This window comes from Syngnathus typhle, linkage group LG4, assembly GCF_033458585.1.
Source record: "Syngnathus typhle isolate RoL2023-S1 ecotype Sweden linkage group LG4, RoL_Styp_1.0, whole genome shotgun sequence".
NCBI lineage: Eukaryota > Metazoa > Chordata > Actinopteri > Syngnathiformes > Syngnathidae > Syngnathus > Syngnathus typhle.
In genome coordinates this window covers 7,370,635-7,386,711 of record NC_083741.1, presented here as the reverse complement: position 1 = coordinate 7,386,711, position 16,077 = coordinate 7,370,635, and the positions used below count along the sequence as shown (strand labels likewise).

The following is a 16,077-nucleotide window of genomic DNA, read 5'->3' as shown; positions in this document are numbered from 1 at the left end:
CTCCATCTACCGTTTTTTTCCGTGTATAGTGCGCAATATTTTACTAATTTATTGTCCTAAAATCTGGGGTGCGTATTATACATGGGTACAAAGAAAAAAATTTTTTTTTTTTTTTTTTTTTTTAAAATAAAGTCATGGTACAACAAAACCAACAACAGGACTGACCGACAAAGTCGTGGAACAAAAAGACAGGGTGACATTACCAAAGACAGGAACAGAATGACAGTAACACATGCAATGATCCAACGGTGAGCGAGGGGCAGACAGGACTTAAATACAAAACACGTTACATCGATTGAGGTGACACAGGAAGAGCGGGGTGACACGAACAGAAACTATGGCAACCTAGACACATAGCAAAACTGGGGACGAGACATGACAAATCTCCCCCGAAATAAAACTCACCTTTCTTCTTGTTTGTTGTCAATCGCGCATCGCATTCAGCCATCCTGCCCAACACACTTAGTAAAATTCATAATTGACGACACATCGTTTGATGCGATGGTGCAATCGATGGTGTGTTATTGTCAAATATTGTTTGTTTTTTAATCTCCATCGCGGACCGGACGTCATACGGAGGCCGCCATTACAGATGCGCAGAACGGTTGCGCAAGACACGTCAGCTATATAAAGAGCGAGAGTTCAGTTCTCCACCTATTAGTTTCAATTCACAGTTTAATTAGCAGTTTCAATCAGCAAATAACAAAATGCGTATTACAGGTAATATTTTATTTCACAACACTTTGCCTTGTTCCTTTCGTCTCTGCTGTTCATTTCAAACACGCTCCATACGACCGCAATGCTCTTGTATCAGACGCTCGCTCGATCACCTGCTAGTTTGCCGTCTGTCACAATGTACCCTACACAAATCCGAAACATTTGTTGCGGCTCCGAGTCACGACGAGGGGCAAGTTTTGGTTTCCAAGGGTGTTTTTATTCCTCTTCAACGTCTCTCCCATACAGAGCCGCCGTGTGCGCACGGAGCGCGGTGGTGCGTTTAGGGGCAGTCGGAGAAATCAACGCCAACAAAAAAATGACATCCAGCCTAGTTAAGACCATACCAAAGACTTTAAAAATGGGACCCATTGCCTCCCTGCGTGTGTGACGATCTTTGGGACTTAAAAAAAAAAAAAAAAAAAAAAAATTAAAAAAATTCATAAAAATTGGGTGCGTATTATACATGGGTACAAGCTTTTTTCCAGCATCAGCATGCCATTGTTAGGGGTGCGTACTATACATGGGGGCGCACTATACATGGAAAAAAACGGTATATATATCTATGTATATATATATCTTTTTGAGAAATATATATATATATAAATATTTCTCAAAATGAAGAAAACCTAATAAAGTCATGTAGATATATATATATATACCAGTGATATAATATACACCTCTAGTGAAAGCTGTTTTATTGTAGTCATTTAAAGTGCATTTGTTGTCCTATCAATGAATTAGTGTATTTTCTAATGCAAAGAAAACGAATTCCGTAATTTCCAATAGTACTTGAATGCAGCTAAACGTTTTGACGTCACGTCGTGGCGTCATTTGTTGTGTCTTGCTTTGCGCTTCCTTAAAATTGCGCTAATATGTTTCCAGTTGATTTCTCGCGTTTCTGTAGGATAGCTATCGGATAAAACCAGGTGTACGTATATGGCCCCATGTTGTCCTCACAAAATGATTAAAATGGAAAAAACTCTCCATTTGAAGAGTAGTCGGGGCAGAAAGGTTCGTGTTGTTCGCGAACATTACTTGAGGGAGCAAGTTCCATGCTACAGCTCTCTCTGTCTTGCCAGCTGTGACAACGGTAAACTTATCTAACGTTCAACGAGCTTTTATTAAAGGCACGTAGGACAACGAAACAAAAACTAATATTCTAGCTCAACAGGATAGGTGTGCAAGGTATTATCTGGCAGCCTACTGGTACATCACAACTGAATTCAATGCGATGCTAAGGGTTAGCCAGACAGACAAGTTGAAGCGGCATTCAAAACACCGTTCTCCAGTCCAGTTATTACAAACAACCACAATAAATGCTTGCAATATTTACGAATTCAGTGATAATAATTGCATTTACAAACATGATTACGTTTCTAAGGGCATCCTTTTTCATACAGCTCTTATATTGGATGTATTGTTTTAGTATTGAGGAAACACGTAAATAAATACGTAATTCCGTCAGTACATGGCCTGTAGTACTGCATAGAGACAATTTAAAGAATTTATTATAATATAATACTAAATAATAAAATGGCTGAGAAAGGGAACCAAAATCCTACCCTTCTGACTCCCCTTCCCCTTTGTCAGATGGTAAGGTGTTGCCTGGAGATTTGACCCACTATGTCGTGCCTGATGTTGGCGTGGTGTTGGACTACCAGGAGATCTTGGAATTTAGAGAGCTGCAGGGCATCATCCTCACTCAGACAGCCTGCCAAGCTGTCCATCACTGCAAAGGACGCAGGTCAGTAAACTTTTGTTTTGTTTTGTTCATAGTATTTATAGTAACACACAATATATATATCGATATTGTGATACTGCCCGCTCCAATATGCATACCGCAAAGACATGCAATAAGTTTCTTATGGAATTGTATGAATTTTACTAGTAAGAAGCAAACTTAAATGTACATTACCAACCATAGTTGAACATTATCAAGGGTAATTACAATTAATTAGCTAAGGATACTTAAATATTGCTTATTTTGGCATATGAATGAGATGTAATGATTTCATCACATAAAAAATGTATTTTTAGATATGTGCTAAATATTGCAGTAATGCCTATATAGCTATACAACAATCATGTTTTTTCAGTATCGTGCATCCTTTGTTTATAGTTTGTAAAGAGCTCAAGTGTGTTGATTTCATTAGGTGGTTTTAGAATCTATACCACATTGAGGTTACACAAAAGCTATACAATGTCAGCTTGTTTTTTACAAACAGCAATAACAAGTGTGCAATGGTCAAATGTATAAAGTAGCCTACATTTTTTTTAGAACCCACCACATACAATTGTTGTCTTTGCTTTGCTCTTTTTTTCCTCCTAGTAGTAAATACTTGTTTGTCATGAGAACCAAATGTGGTCCTTTTATTCTATTCAAGTTGAATCATTTTTGAAGCCCAGTTGCTCCATTAGATGCCATCTCCCCCAGTTACCTAAATACACAATAGAATAGAAACTCTTTTACATCATCCATCCATCCATTTTCTATACCACTTGTCCATTTTTCTGAATTTGATCAAGCAGTTTCGATCACAAGGAGAAAAGTGGAAATGTATTATCATGTGAGAAAAAGATGGTGCAATAGTGATTAGTTGAAAGAAACATTTTGTGGGAAAAATTGTAATAATTACTCTTTGCCTCAAATATCTATTTTTAAACTTTCGGTACAACAGGGCCAATACACAGCCCTTGTCCAAGAGTTGACAGCGGTCAGCCTCATTAAATCAGAGCTCTGCTGATTAAGCTAAATGAGAATGAGCCAGTGACATGATATGCATCTCTCCGACACAAACATCCAGGATTGCTGTTGACAAGCTTGATGAATATTGGAGAAGCAAGGAGTCCCAAATCACTGGTTTCATTGCAATTTGTTGAACGTTTCTGCTTACTGGGCTGTCCTAAAATGTTGCATCATTAATATGGTGAAGCTTTACTTGTGACAGTGTTAGCTGGACATAGCTGCGTGAGTTAATGCTGATGTCATAACAGGTCAGAAATTACAGTGTCTAGTCCTTTGAACAAAGGCTCTATTAAAACACAACATGTGTGAGTTTAGTTTTACTGAAGCGGTTTCGTCTGTTTGCCAAATACAATAAATGTTTCATAGGAAATGCAATTTAAATAGGTTTATGCCAAATTGCACAGTCCATGACATTAGTGGTATACTTTTTGACAGGTTACCATAATTGCATGATATTGAGGAAAAAGCATTTGTCGCATACATTGATCATCATCAATCATGAAAGAGAGCAATGTATCAGTGGCCACCGTTAGTTTACATCGAACTCTATAACAACTCCATCTCCAACTCTATCACTCCATATGATTAGAAACACAAATGGTAAATAGCTGGGATAATTACATATGGCGGCACTTCCACAACTTCCCAAGGCTGCGTGCTCAGTCCGCTGCTCTTCACCCTCCTGACACATGACTGCACTGCATCTACAGCGACAACCGCATAGTGAAGTTTGCTGACGACACGACTCTGGTGGGTCTCATCACCAAGGGAGACGAGACTCAATACAGGCTGGAGGTTGACCTTCTGACCACATGGTGCAGGGACAACAACCTCCTGCTGAACGTCGACAAGACCAAGGAGATTGTTGTGGACCTCCGGAAGGGTCACACCCAACACCTGCCGATGACCATCGACGGTGCTTTGGTGGAGAGAGTGAGCAGCACCAAGTACCTGGGGGTGCACATCAGTGAGGATCTCTCCTGGTCCTCCTACACCGCATCACTGAAGAAGAAAGCCCAGCGCCGCCTGTACTTCCTGCGGAAACTCAGGCGAGCGAGCGCTCCTCCGGCCGTCATGACTACATTTTACCGCGGCACCATTGAGAGCGTTCTCTCCAGCTGTATTGCTGTTTGGGGTGGCGGCTGCACTGACTACAACTTGAAGGCCCTGCAGCGCATAGTGAACACGGCTGGTAAGATTATTGGTGCTTCGCTCCCCTCCTTGAAGGACATTTACACCTCCCATCTCACCCGCAAAGCGACCACGATTGTGAGTGATGTGAGTCACCCCGCTCACTCTTTGTTTGATCTTCTGCTCTCTGGGAAGAGGTACAGGAGCCTGCGCTCCCGCACCACCAGACTCTCCAACAGCTTCATACTCCAGGCTGTTAGGATCCTGAACTCGCACCCCCTTTCTGCGTAGCATCCTGTACTTTGCGCTATGCTTACTGTCTGCTGTACGCACACTGGCTCAGTTTTGCGCCTCTTATTTATTGGGTTATCTGTTTATTTATTATTTATTCATCACTCATTTTATTTATTTATTATTTATTGTTTGTGCCTTGTTTTTATTTTGTGTCGTCTACTTGTATGTTTATCGTGTCCTGTGTCTCGTCACCGTGGGATGGAGGAAACGGAATTTCGGTTTCTTTGTGTGTCTTGACATATGAAGGGATTGACAATAAAGCTGACTTTGACTTTTGACTTCAGAATGGCTGAAGATATTCCCCGAAGTGGTGAACGAGCTACATCTTTTGAGCACTCAGTCTAATTGTATTTTACAACTTGTTACCTCATTCACGCAGCGATGATGGAAAGTACACAGTTCATTTACTCACTGGTGACACAACAAAGGTACTACTAGGGAGGGGGGCTTAGTTATTTTTACTCAAAGGCTATGGAAGTCATTGCTATCACCAAGGGTTGTAACTATCAAATAGTTTTAGAATGTACTATTCTATCATCGTTTGATCAAATAATCAGATGCAATGTAATTTTTCTTCAAAGTATATAATAAAAAAAAACGTATTACTGTGTATTAACCAATTATTGTTGTCATTTCGTGTTAAAAAAACAACTAAACATCAATTGAGCAATATCACACTCACCAACCTTTGTTAGTTATCAGTTATTTAGATTCTTCTGCCATCGCATGAACACTTCTGCTTTTTTTCTCAAGTGAAAACATTTTGTTGGATAAAGATTACCATAGTTTTTATTTCCACAATATTGCTTTGAAAAACAAAATATTCTTGAGCCATTATTGCTTCTGTGTAACATATTTCCATTGTGATATGTCGTTAAGCAGACAATATAACCGCCTGCGAAACCTGCTGAAAGACCCCCGGCATGACTGTGTTCTGTTTGCAAATGAATTTCAAGAGTTTTCTTTCTGTCAGCGGGAGAATGGGGAGAGTCAAGAACAGTGGCAGACCAGGTGAGCTTCTAATGAAACACTTGACCTTTTTGTTAAAGTCAGACCCAGTACGCTAGCGGTTTGTGGTGATCTAAATTGAGAAATGCACAGAATAGCGACGTGTGCAATTTTTTGTCGAGTCCCATATAATTTTGAAAAAATAGTACATTTATAGCATTCTTTACGTCATGTTTGTTTGTGTATGCAGGTGTGTGTACTCTGCAGCAGTTTGGTATTATAACCACCTAGCTGGTATGATGGCTGTTGTGATGATCACAGAGAACCAGGACATAATTAATCAATACAGCAACCTTCAGTCTGGAGTGTATGTCATCTCTGTACAGGTACAGGACTGAACACAACCAGGCCAAGCACATCACGGCTGTCATATACTGACACTAGTATTATGTTCAATACCTTCATTGCCTTCTGATGTAATGATTGTGGGCTCTGATATGGTAGTATAAACTACAACTAATCTACATTCAACCACCCAGAGAATGGTAGACATGCTTTACCTTTAACAGGTAGACTAGCTCATGTACGGTGTACAGTATATACAGAAGCCTTTAAGTATCATATTGCAACCTTTATGTAGATGGCAATTGACAATAGCTGATGCTGTGTCATTGGAATTCTTCTGCTGCATTTTTCAATAAGCCAAGCAAATTGCCAACATAAATAAAATGCGTTTGCCACATTTCATGTTGTATACAGTATTTTGCAAAACACACATTTTCTTTATTGACTGAAATCCTCTTCATTTATGATTTGCTAACCTTTTGCAAATGTACCTATTCTTCCCCCCCCCCCCCCACTATTTGTAGAAAAACTCACCTATTTGCCTTTACCCGTGCTCTTTGAAACACCCTGAAATTCCATAATGTGATGCCAAAACCTTGTCTAATAAAAATGTAGACACATTGGTGTTGAGGAAGTATCTTGAATTGATGCACCTTGGCTGCGGGACAAGGTTTGTGTGTCAAGGAGTATCTTAACATATATTGTTAGCGAAAGTTATGAGAGTATTCGCCGTATGTGCATGTACATGCACAATTTAGTGCGTTTTTCAAGTGATATTCTATGCAAGCCTTTTAATGCGTAATGTTCCAAGGTAGGTTTGCCATACAGTATTATTAATGGTACAATAAAAGAAAATGACAGTCTGTTCGACTGAATTTATTAACCTTATAAAGAAGCTATCATCGTTTGCATCAATGTATTGCTCAAACAGACCTCTTTAATTTTTGTCATTATTTTGTAGGAATATTTACAAAACTTCTGGTTAGAGCTGCGGACAGCTCATGAATTGTACAGGTCCATTCGCCAGGCTCTACAAGAGAAGGAGAGTGAGTGCACAGAAAAAGAGTTTACTGAGCACCTACCGGCTGAAGTCCTGGAGGCTGGCATCAAGTCTGGGCGCTATATTCAGGTATAACCTCTCTGTTTGTGTTTGATCCTTCCTGGTGCGTCTTAAAGTATCAGGAGTTTGATGATGCATTTATGCTTTTAATGAAAAAAACATTTTAATATACTATATGATATTTATTGGATTATAAATAGGTGGAGAATAATTTTTAAAGGCATATCTTCTCTTGAGATTATTGTGCCAAACTAACTTATTTCTCTTTGTTTGGTCCGGAACATAAATGAGATGCAATTGGGTAACTGCAGTGTCTTTTTTTTATTTATTTTTTATAAGCCTTTTGGCATCTTCATATTTGATCTTTTTTAATTATATACTCATAGAAATGGAACACCAATGCCACGACCAGTGCATCAGTTTGAAGATTAATTGAATCATTGATTTCAATTAAAGCAATCCGAGCAAACGTTCTGATTTCTGATCTTGACATACCATCATTTCTCTAGTATAACCCCCTTTTTTTTTTTTTTTTTAAACCAAAGAGCAGTATAAGGTTAGCAGGAAAAAAATGAATTTGTCACATCAAATAGTTGTTTCCCTGGTGCCCAGGGGTCGAGGAAGGGGTTTAGGGCTGAGGAAAAAAGGTCGACCTTCAAAGAATGCTTGACACATATTTTCTTTCCCTGAGGCATTTCTGGTCTTCATTGTATGCCAGTGACACAGACATTTACAGTCCGCATTCTAGTCGAGGCGTCGTCTACGTCGCAGTCATGGCCCTTGGTTCCAACAGGGGACTGTTTTAGTAAAAGCCAAATTTGTATTTTCATTCTGGGAGGTAGCGCCTCATCAGTGAAACTAAGGGTGTATTCAGACTTGACTGTTTGGTCAGCTTTAAACGGACCAGGGTCCGATTGAAAGGCTGGTCCGGACCTTTTGTGCAGGTGTGAATACACGCAAACAAATCCTGGTGCGGATTCAAGAAACGGACCAAGATCCACTTTTTCAAGTGGTCTTAGTTCGCTTCCAAACGAACTCTGGTACAGTTCGCTCCAGGTGTGAATACAAACAGCGTAGATCCGAACCAACAGCACAAATATCATCATCGGCGGTCACTCGGGACGAGTATGACGGTCTTCTTCTCAGGGTCATCTACTTGTGGGTCCGCAGGTGGGCGTAGAGGCCGATCCGGGATCCACATATTTTTGTGCAGTGTGGGCAGGGGAATGTGGTGGTGGGTTGTGGTCGTGCTGGAGCCTGTTTTTGTCTTTCCTTTCGGAGTTGTCGTTTGGTTTCTGCGACACGGCGGAGTTCCTTTTCGTGATGTGCTGCACCTTCTTGCACCGCTGCCCTCCAGCAGTTCCTGTTCAAGGCGATGCGCTCCCAGTCCCGAGATGTTATTTGGAATTTCTTGAGATTGGTCTTGAGGTTGTCCTTAAAACGTTTCTTTTGCCCGCCCGGGGCTCGCGGACCTCTCTCCAGCTGGGAGTATAACATCTGTTTGGGGAGGCGGGTGTCAGCCATGCGGATGAGATGTCCTGTCCATCGGAGTTGGTGGTGCATTATTAAGGTGGTGATGCTCGGTATCCTGGCTTCCTCCAGAACGCTGATGTTTGTGCGTCTGTCCTCCCATTTGATCCGGAGTATTTTCCTCAAGGTTCTCTGGTGGTGTTGTTCAAGAGCTCTTAGGTGCCTGCTGTAGGTTGTCCATGACTCTGCCCCGTAAAGTAAGGTGGGGAGAACCACAGCTTTGTAAACCAGGAGCTTGGTGTCAACCCGGAGGTCTCGGTCTTCGAAGACTCTTTTCCGGAGTCTGGCATACGCTCCACTGGCACAGCTCAGGCGATGGTTGACCTCGGAGTCAATGTCCGCTTTGGAGGAGAGAAAACAGCCGAGGTAGGGGAAATGGTGAACATATTCAAGTGCAGTGTTGTCCACATTTATGATGGGCGGAGTAGATGGCTGGTTGGGTGGGGGTTGATGTAGCACCTGGGTCTTCTTGATGTTCACGGTCAGACCCAGGGCTCTGTATGCCTTAGCGAAGGAGTTCAGGATGCCCTGGAGGTCTTCTGCAGAGTGTGCTGCTATGGCATTATCGTCTGCATACTGGAGCTCCACGACCGTGGTGGTTCTGATCTTGGTTTTGGCTTTGAACCTGTTAAGGTTGAAGAGCCTGCCATCAGTCCTGTACCATATTGGGATTCCGTGTGGTAGTTCTTTGTTGATGAGGTGGAGTATGGCGGCAATGAAGACAGAGAACAGGGTGGGTGCAATAATGCATCCCTGTTTGACCCCTGTCTCTACAGTGAAAGGCTCAGTCAAGGAGCTGTTATTGAGCACTGTGGCTGTCATTCCGTCATGTAATAAACGCAGTATTCTGACGTATTTGTCCGGGCAACCATACCTCAGAAGAATGCTCCATAGGGCCTGGCGATCCACCGTGTCAAAGGCTTTTGTAAGGTCTATGAAAGCCATGAACAAAGGCTGTTTATGCTCACGGCATTTCTCCTGGAGTTGGCGTGCTGTAAAAACCATGTCTGCAGTGCCTCTAGATGGGCGAAAACCGCACTGCGATTCTGGGAGAATTTCCTCAGACAGTGGCAGTAGGCGATTGGCAAGAACACGGGCAAGTACTTTGCCAACTGTTGAAAGGAGCGAGATGCCCCTATAGTTTCCGCAATCTGCTTTGTCCCCTTTCTTGAAAATGGTCACTATCAGAGCATCCCTGTGCTCCGAGGGGAGTACTTCTTTTTCCCAGACCTTCAGAAAGAGGGAATGGAGGTGGCGCTGGAGCTCTAGTCCACCTTCCTTTAGGACCTCAGCTGGGATCCCATCTGGCCCAGAAGCCTTGTTGTTCTTCATGCTCCTGATGGCATCTTGGACCTCTACTAAAGTGGGAGGTTCACCCATGTCTTCCCTGATGGGACTCTGAGGGATGTGACTGAGGAAATCCGACTGAGTTGTGCTGTCACGGTTGAGGAGTTCCTGAAAGTGCTCTCTCCACCGGTTGTTTATGGACTCATTGTCCTTCAACAGCTCCTGCCCGTCTTTAGAGCGTAGGGGTTTTTGGCCGCGATGGCTTGGGCCGTAGACAGCCTTAGTAGCGCTGAAAAAGCCTCTGGTGTCACCAGAGTCTGCCAAACTCTGGATTTCCAGTGCCCTTTCTGTCCACCAGGAGTTTTTAATCTGTCTCACCCGGCTCTGGACGTCAGCCTTGGCTTTGGAGTGGGCCTGTCTCTTTGCTGTGCAGGTGATGTCATTTTGCCAGACACGAAAGGTTTCCCTTTTCTTGGAGATGAGCTGTTCTATCTCTGTGTCGTTCTCATCAAACCAGTCCTGATGCTTTCTGGCCTTGTACCCGAGAATGGCACGGCAGGTGTCGAGGATGGAAGACTTGAGCAGGCTCCAGTGTTCTTCGATGTCCTCAGGGTACTCTGGTACCCTGAGGACATCGAAGAAATTTGGAAGCGAACTAAGACCACTTTTTCAAGTGGTCTTAGTTCGCTTCCAAACGAACTCTGGTACAGTTCGCTCCAGGTGTGAATACAAACAGCGTAGATCCGAACCAACAGCACAAATATGCAGCGCAGAGGACTCACATGTTTTCCTCCATTTCTGGGTCTGTGCTCTGTGTGCCACCCTGGTCATTGCTGTCCAATGGGAGCACAGATCATCACCAGCGTGGGTGTGTTTACAAAACATACTTCGCTTACAAAATGTACAGTCTGAATAGGAACCGCACCAAACGAAAAAAAAAAAAAATTGCTTTTGATCCGGACCAAACAAGCGGACTAAAGGACTTTTCCGGTCCGAATACACCCTTGAATTATGCTTTACACAAATTACACTGGTCAATAAAGGAGTGTTTAGATGTGTGCATTTGGCACATGCAGCAGCCAAATCATCAGACATAAATACCTCCACACCCACATTGACAACTTCCAACGTTTAAGTACGTGTCTCTTACCAGCTTAGTTGCTGTTATCTAATGGTAATCTTTGCTCACATTGAATTTGTTTTATATTTTGGCTTTGATGTGAGAGCGCTTCCCTGTTGTCAAGGGACACCTGGAGTCTTCAGGCAGCTGCCAAGTAATCGGCAGAGAAAGCGAGGTGGTATCCTTTCACTTAACACATCTCAAAATACAGGACTGACTTGCTTACAGACAAGGTTTTGGCTATAGCCAGCTATAATTATTTAATGGTGTAATTTCACACTCGATAGGTGTTTTTTACACTTTAGTTTTTAATTTGTATTGTTAATATTGTTATCAAGTCTAGTAAGACAAAAACATAAAATAAAATAAAAAGTCTCGTAAATGCACTATTTCATTTTTGGTTGCAGTTACGTTTTCTGAGATAGTTGATGGATGTTTTAGAAACACATAAAATTTTGTTCAGACCTGGAGAAAATCCACACAGGGAGCACTAGTCGTTGATTCAAACTCAGGACCTGTCACCTGTGAGCTAAGCACCTTCAGATGATAATTTTGCTAATTTAGGCAGGCTCATGCTCTTATCTCTGAGTCAGTTCCGTAGCATCGCAACAGATTGCAGATGATTTCCACACTAATGTTGACCATGAGGCAGTGAGGTGGTCAACTAGTTAGCAGTGCAGAGGTTGTGGGTTGGATTCTGTACCCGGCCTTCATGTGTGGAATTTGCATGTTCTCCCCATGCCTGCGTGGGTTCCCCCTGGTTTTCTCCCACATCCCAAAAACATGCACGGTTGGCTGATTGAGCAATCCAAATTGCCCATAAGTGTGAGTGCGAATGGTTGTTCCTCTCTGTGCCTTGCGATTGTCTGTCAACCAGTTCAGGGTGTACTCCGCCAACAGCCCGAAATAGGCTCCAGCGCACCTGTAACCCTCGTGAGAAAAAGCAGTTTAGAAAATGAATGAAAGACAGAATGATGTTGTGGACACCACAGCTAACTTTTCCTGTAGCAGCTATCAATTTACCCAATAGCCAAACTCTTGTCAGAAAGAATTGATTAGGGAGGAAGTAACGTTCTACTTGTTTGTTTGAAGATTTCTCAGCCAGTCTTACAACCTACTGAAAGGCCCTCTTTAAAGACAGAATACTCATTTACTCAACTTTAATTTGGAAATTAATAAAAACAACCATCAATTTACCTTCAGTACAGTAGCGAAGACAACAAAATATCACAGTGCTATCAATCCATGTGTCACGCTCACGAAAGACAATTTTACAATATATTACCGTAAATTTCAATGTTAAGAGATGAAAATCACCCCCTGCTATCAGTTTAGTCAAGTAGTGTGTCCTTGGAGAAACTTATGACTGCAGTAATTAACATGATTAGTGCCTTTATTGACAGACTATTTGTCAGCCAATTTTCTACAAGGGGTCAGGGAGAATGCCTCTTCACTTGTTGGAATTTAAACAAGCAAACAAAACAAATTATATCTCTGGTAGTTGATGCACAAATAACAGTTTTTGTGAGCTCTAAGAAGGATTATTGTAATTCTCTTAGCTGGCTGATCCAACATGTTTCTCAGTTTTTCCCCAAATGCTGTGGCCCATGTGTCTGGAACAAGGAGGAGCGATTTCTCAAGTGCTCGTTTCAAGCACTGTCTCCCCATAATATTGAGAATTGAATTCAAAATGATTAAGCAACTTTATACTTACAAGGTCTGTGAAAAGTACAAGTTTGGTGTCCCAAAAGAGACAGGATATTTTAAATCCAAATGACAAGTTTTCCCCTTCAAGTCTGACATCGCCAGCTTCGGTGTTGAAAAATTGCACCCCACCGTTGTCCTATGTGTTATATTGAAGGGGAGTTACTGAGCTCGTGAAAATTTTGATAAGATTCAATGGGCTAAGATTTGTGCCTCCACAATAAATAAGACAAGAGATGAACAACAAGTTTTGTTCTCATTTAACGTAGACAGGTCATCTAAAAATAGATATTGTCCATCCATCCATCTTCTTCCGTTTATCCGGGGTCGGGTCGCGGGGGCAGCAGCTTCAGAAGGGACTCCCAGACTTCCCTCTCCCCAGCCACTTCATCTAGCTCAGTGGTTCCCAAACTTTTGCAGGCTGGCGCCCCCTTTGGCTCCCCAGTGAATTCCTAGCGCCCCCCTCCTACCCCCCTACCCCCCCCCCCCCCAACCTTTTTTGCGCCACGGACCGGTTACATGTCAGAAATATTTTCGCGGACCGGCATTTATATAAATAAATAATACATTTATATAAATAAATAAATAATACATTTATAATATCATTACCATTACGTTGAATTAGTGGGAGCACTGAGTTTGTTTCTCAGAAACGAGCCGGTCCCATCTAGACGTAATCGGAGACAATGACACCCGAAGTGATTTAAGGTTTGTCTTTTATTGCAGGATGCTTGGTCTCCATGTGTTGAAGCAGTTTTGAATGCTTCACTGCCTGGTTAGTTAGCCTGTCGCCACATATTAGCTTTGCGGGCTCGACTGGGGAAACATGTCACGTGACCGGGACGAGCGTCTTGACCTGAATTAATTGATCGTCGATAAAAAAAAAAATTCTGTGCGGCTTGGCGGCCCGGTACCAAGTGACCCACGGACCGGTACCGGGCCGCGGCCCGGTGGTTGGGGACCATTGCCCTAACCAGCTCAACACAACACAACACGGCGCGTTCTGGCGAGTCCCCAATTTCATGTTGACTTGAACTCAAGATGATGTTGACCGCCAGAATGCGGTTTTTATTATAAGATAAAATTCTGAACATTACAAGCTTGAAATTACAAACCTGAGCTTTTGCTTTTGTAGCTATGCTGTCGTATCTGACTGGGCCAGAGCGGCGTGCGTGTTGTGTACAAATCGACTGCCGCCCCCCTACCGCCCCTTTCTTCCTCACCGCCCCCCCAGAGCTTTCCACCGCCCCCAGGGGGGCGGTACCGCCCACTTTGGGAACCACTGATCTAGCTCATCTCGGGGTATCCCAAGGCGTTCCCAGGCCAGCTGAGAGACATAGTCTCTCCAGCGCGTCCTGGGTCGTCCCCGGGTCTCCTACCGGTGGGACATGCCCGGAACACCTCCCCAGGGAGGCGTCCAGGAGGCATCCTGATGAGATGCCCGAGCCACCTCATCTGGCTCCTCTCAACGTGGAGGAGAAGCGACTCTACTCCGAGTCTCTCCCGGATGACCGAACTTCTCACCCTATCTCTAAGGGAGAGCCCGGACATCCTGCGGAGAAAACTCATTTCGGCCGCTTGTATCCGGGATCTCGTTCTTTCGGTCACGACCCATAGCTCGTGACCATAGGTGAGGGTAGGAGCGTAAATCGACCGGTAAATTGAGAGCTTTGCCTTTTGGCTCAGCTCTCTCTTTACCACGACGGACCGGTACAGAGTCCACGTTACCGTTTTTTTCCTTGTATAATGCGCGAAATTTAACTAATTTATTCTCCTAAAATCTGGGGTGCGCATTATACATGGGTACAATTTTTTTTTAATTTTTTTTTATTTTTATTTTATTTTTTTATTTTTTTAGAAAATCATGGTACATCAAAACCAACAACAGGACTGACCGACAAAGACGTGGAACAAAAAGACAGGGTGACATTACCAACGACAGGAAAAGAAACCAAACAGACATCATGACAGTAACACATGCAATGATCCGACGGTGAGCGAGTGGCAGACAGGACTTAAATACAAAACACGTTACATTGATTGAGGTGACACAGGAAGGGAGGGGCGACGCGAACAGAAACTATGGCAACCTAGACACATAGCAAAACTGGGGACGAGACATTACAAATCTCCCTCGAAATAAAACTTGAAATCACCTTTCTTCTTGTTTGTTGTCAATCGCGCATCGCATTCAGCCATCCTGCCCAACACACTTAGTCAGTAAAATTCATAATTGACGACACATCGTTTGATGCAATGGTGCAATCCTTGATGGTGTGTTATTGTCAAATATTGTTTGTTTTTTAATCTCCATCGCGGACCGGACGTCATACGGAGGCCGCCATTACAGATGCGCAGAACGGATGCGCAAGACACGTCAGCTATATAAAGAGCGAGAGTTGTTTTCTTCCTATTAGTTTCAATTCACAGTTTAATTAGCAGTTTCAATCAGCAAATAACAAAATGCGTATTACAGGTAATATTTTATTTCACAACACTTTGCCTTGTTCCTTTCGTCTCTGCTGTTCACTTCAAACACGCTCCATACGACCGCAATGCTCTCGAATCAGACGCTTGCTCGATCACCTGCTCGTTTGCTGTCACAATGTACCCTACACAAATCCGAAACATTTGTTGCGGCTCCGAGTCACGACGAGGGGCAAGTTTTGGTTTCCAAGGGTGTTTTTATTCCTCTTCAACGTCTCTCCCATACAGAGCCGCCTTTTTCACGTCCGCACACCTTTTTCACATGTCCGCAACTGATCGCGGTGGTGCCTTTACGGGCCGTCGGAGAAATCAACGCCAACAAAAAAAATTACATCCAGCCTAGTTAAGACCATACCAAAGACTATAAAAATGGGACCCATTGCCTCCCTGCGTGTGTGACGATCATTGGGACTTAAAAAAATAAAAAAAAAATTGAAAAAAATAAAAAAAAATCATAAAAATTGGGTGCGTATTATACATGGGTACAGGCTTTTTTCCAGCATCAACATGCCATTTTTAGGGTGCATATTATACATGGGGGCGCATTATACACGGGAAATAAACGGTACTGCCGACGCTGCACCGATCCGCCTGTCAATCTCGCGCTCCATCCTCCCCTCACTCGTGAACAAGACCCCAAGATACTTAAACTCCTCCACTTGGGGCAGGATCTCATCCCCGATCTGGAGAGGGCATTCCACCCTTTTC

The 16,077-nt window shown here is 43.0% G+C and overlaps 1 protein-coding gene across 2 annotated transcripts in view; it reads left to right on the top strand.

Annotated features, from left to right (window-relative positions):
• Positions 1-1,521: 1,521 nt before the first annotated feature.
• Positions 1,522-16,077, top strand: part of dis3l (DIS3 like exosome 3'-5' exoribonuclease) — a 31,091-nt gene continuing 16,535 nt past the window's right edge. Inside the window, exons 1-5 of one of the 2 annotated variants that reach the window (XM_061276048.1) lie at positions 1,522-1,807; positions 2,308-2,461; positions 5,768-5,899; positions 6,087-6,222; positions 7,143-7,310. In XM_061276048.1, the coding sequence (XP_061132032.1) occupies positions 1,654-1,807; positions 2,308-2,461; positions 5,768-5,899; positions 6,087-6,222; positions 7,143-7,310 (744 nt within the window). In that variant the 5' untranslated portion in view covers positions 1,522-1,653. The remainder of the gene's footprint in view (positions 1,808-2,307; positions 2,462-5,767; positions 5,900-6,086; positions 6,223-7,142; positions 7,311-16,077) is intronic. The other variant, XM_061276049.1, reaches the window with a different exon arrangement.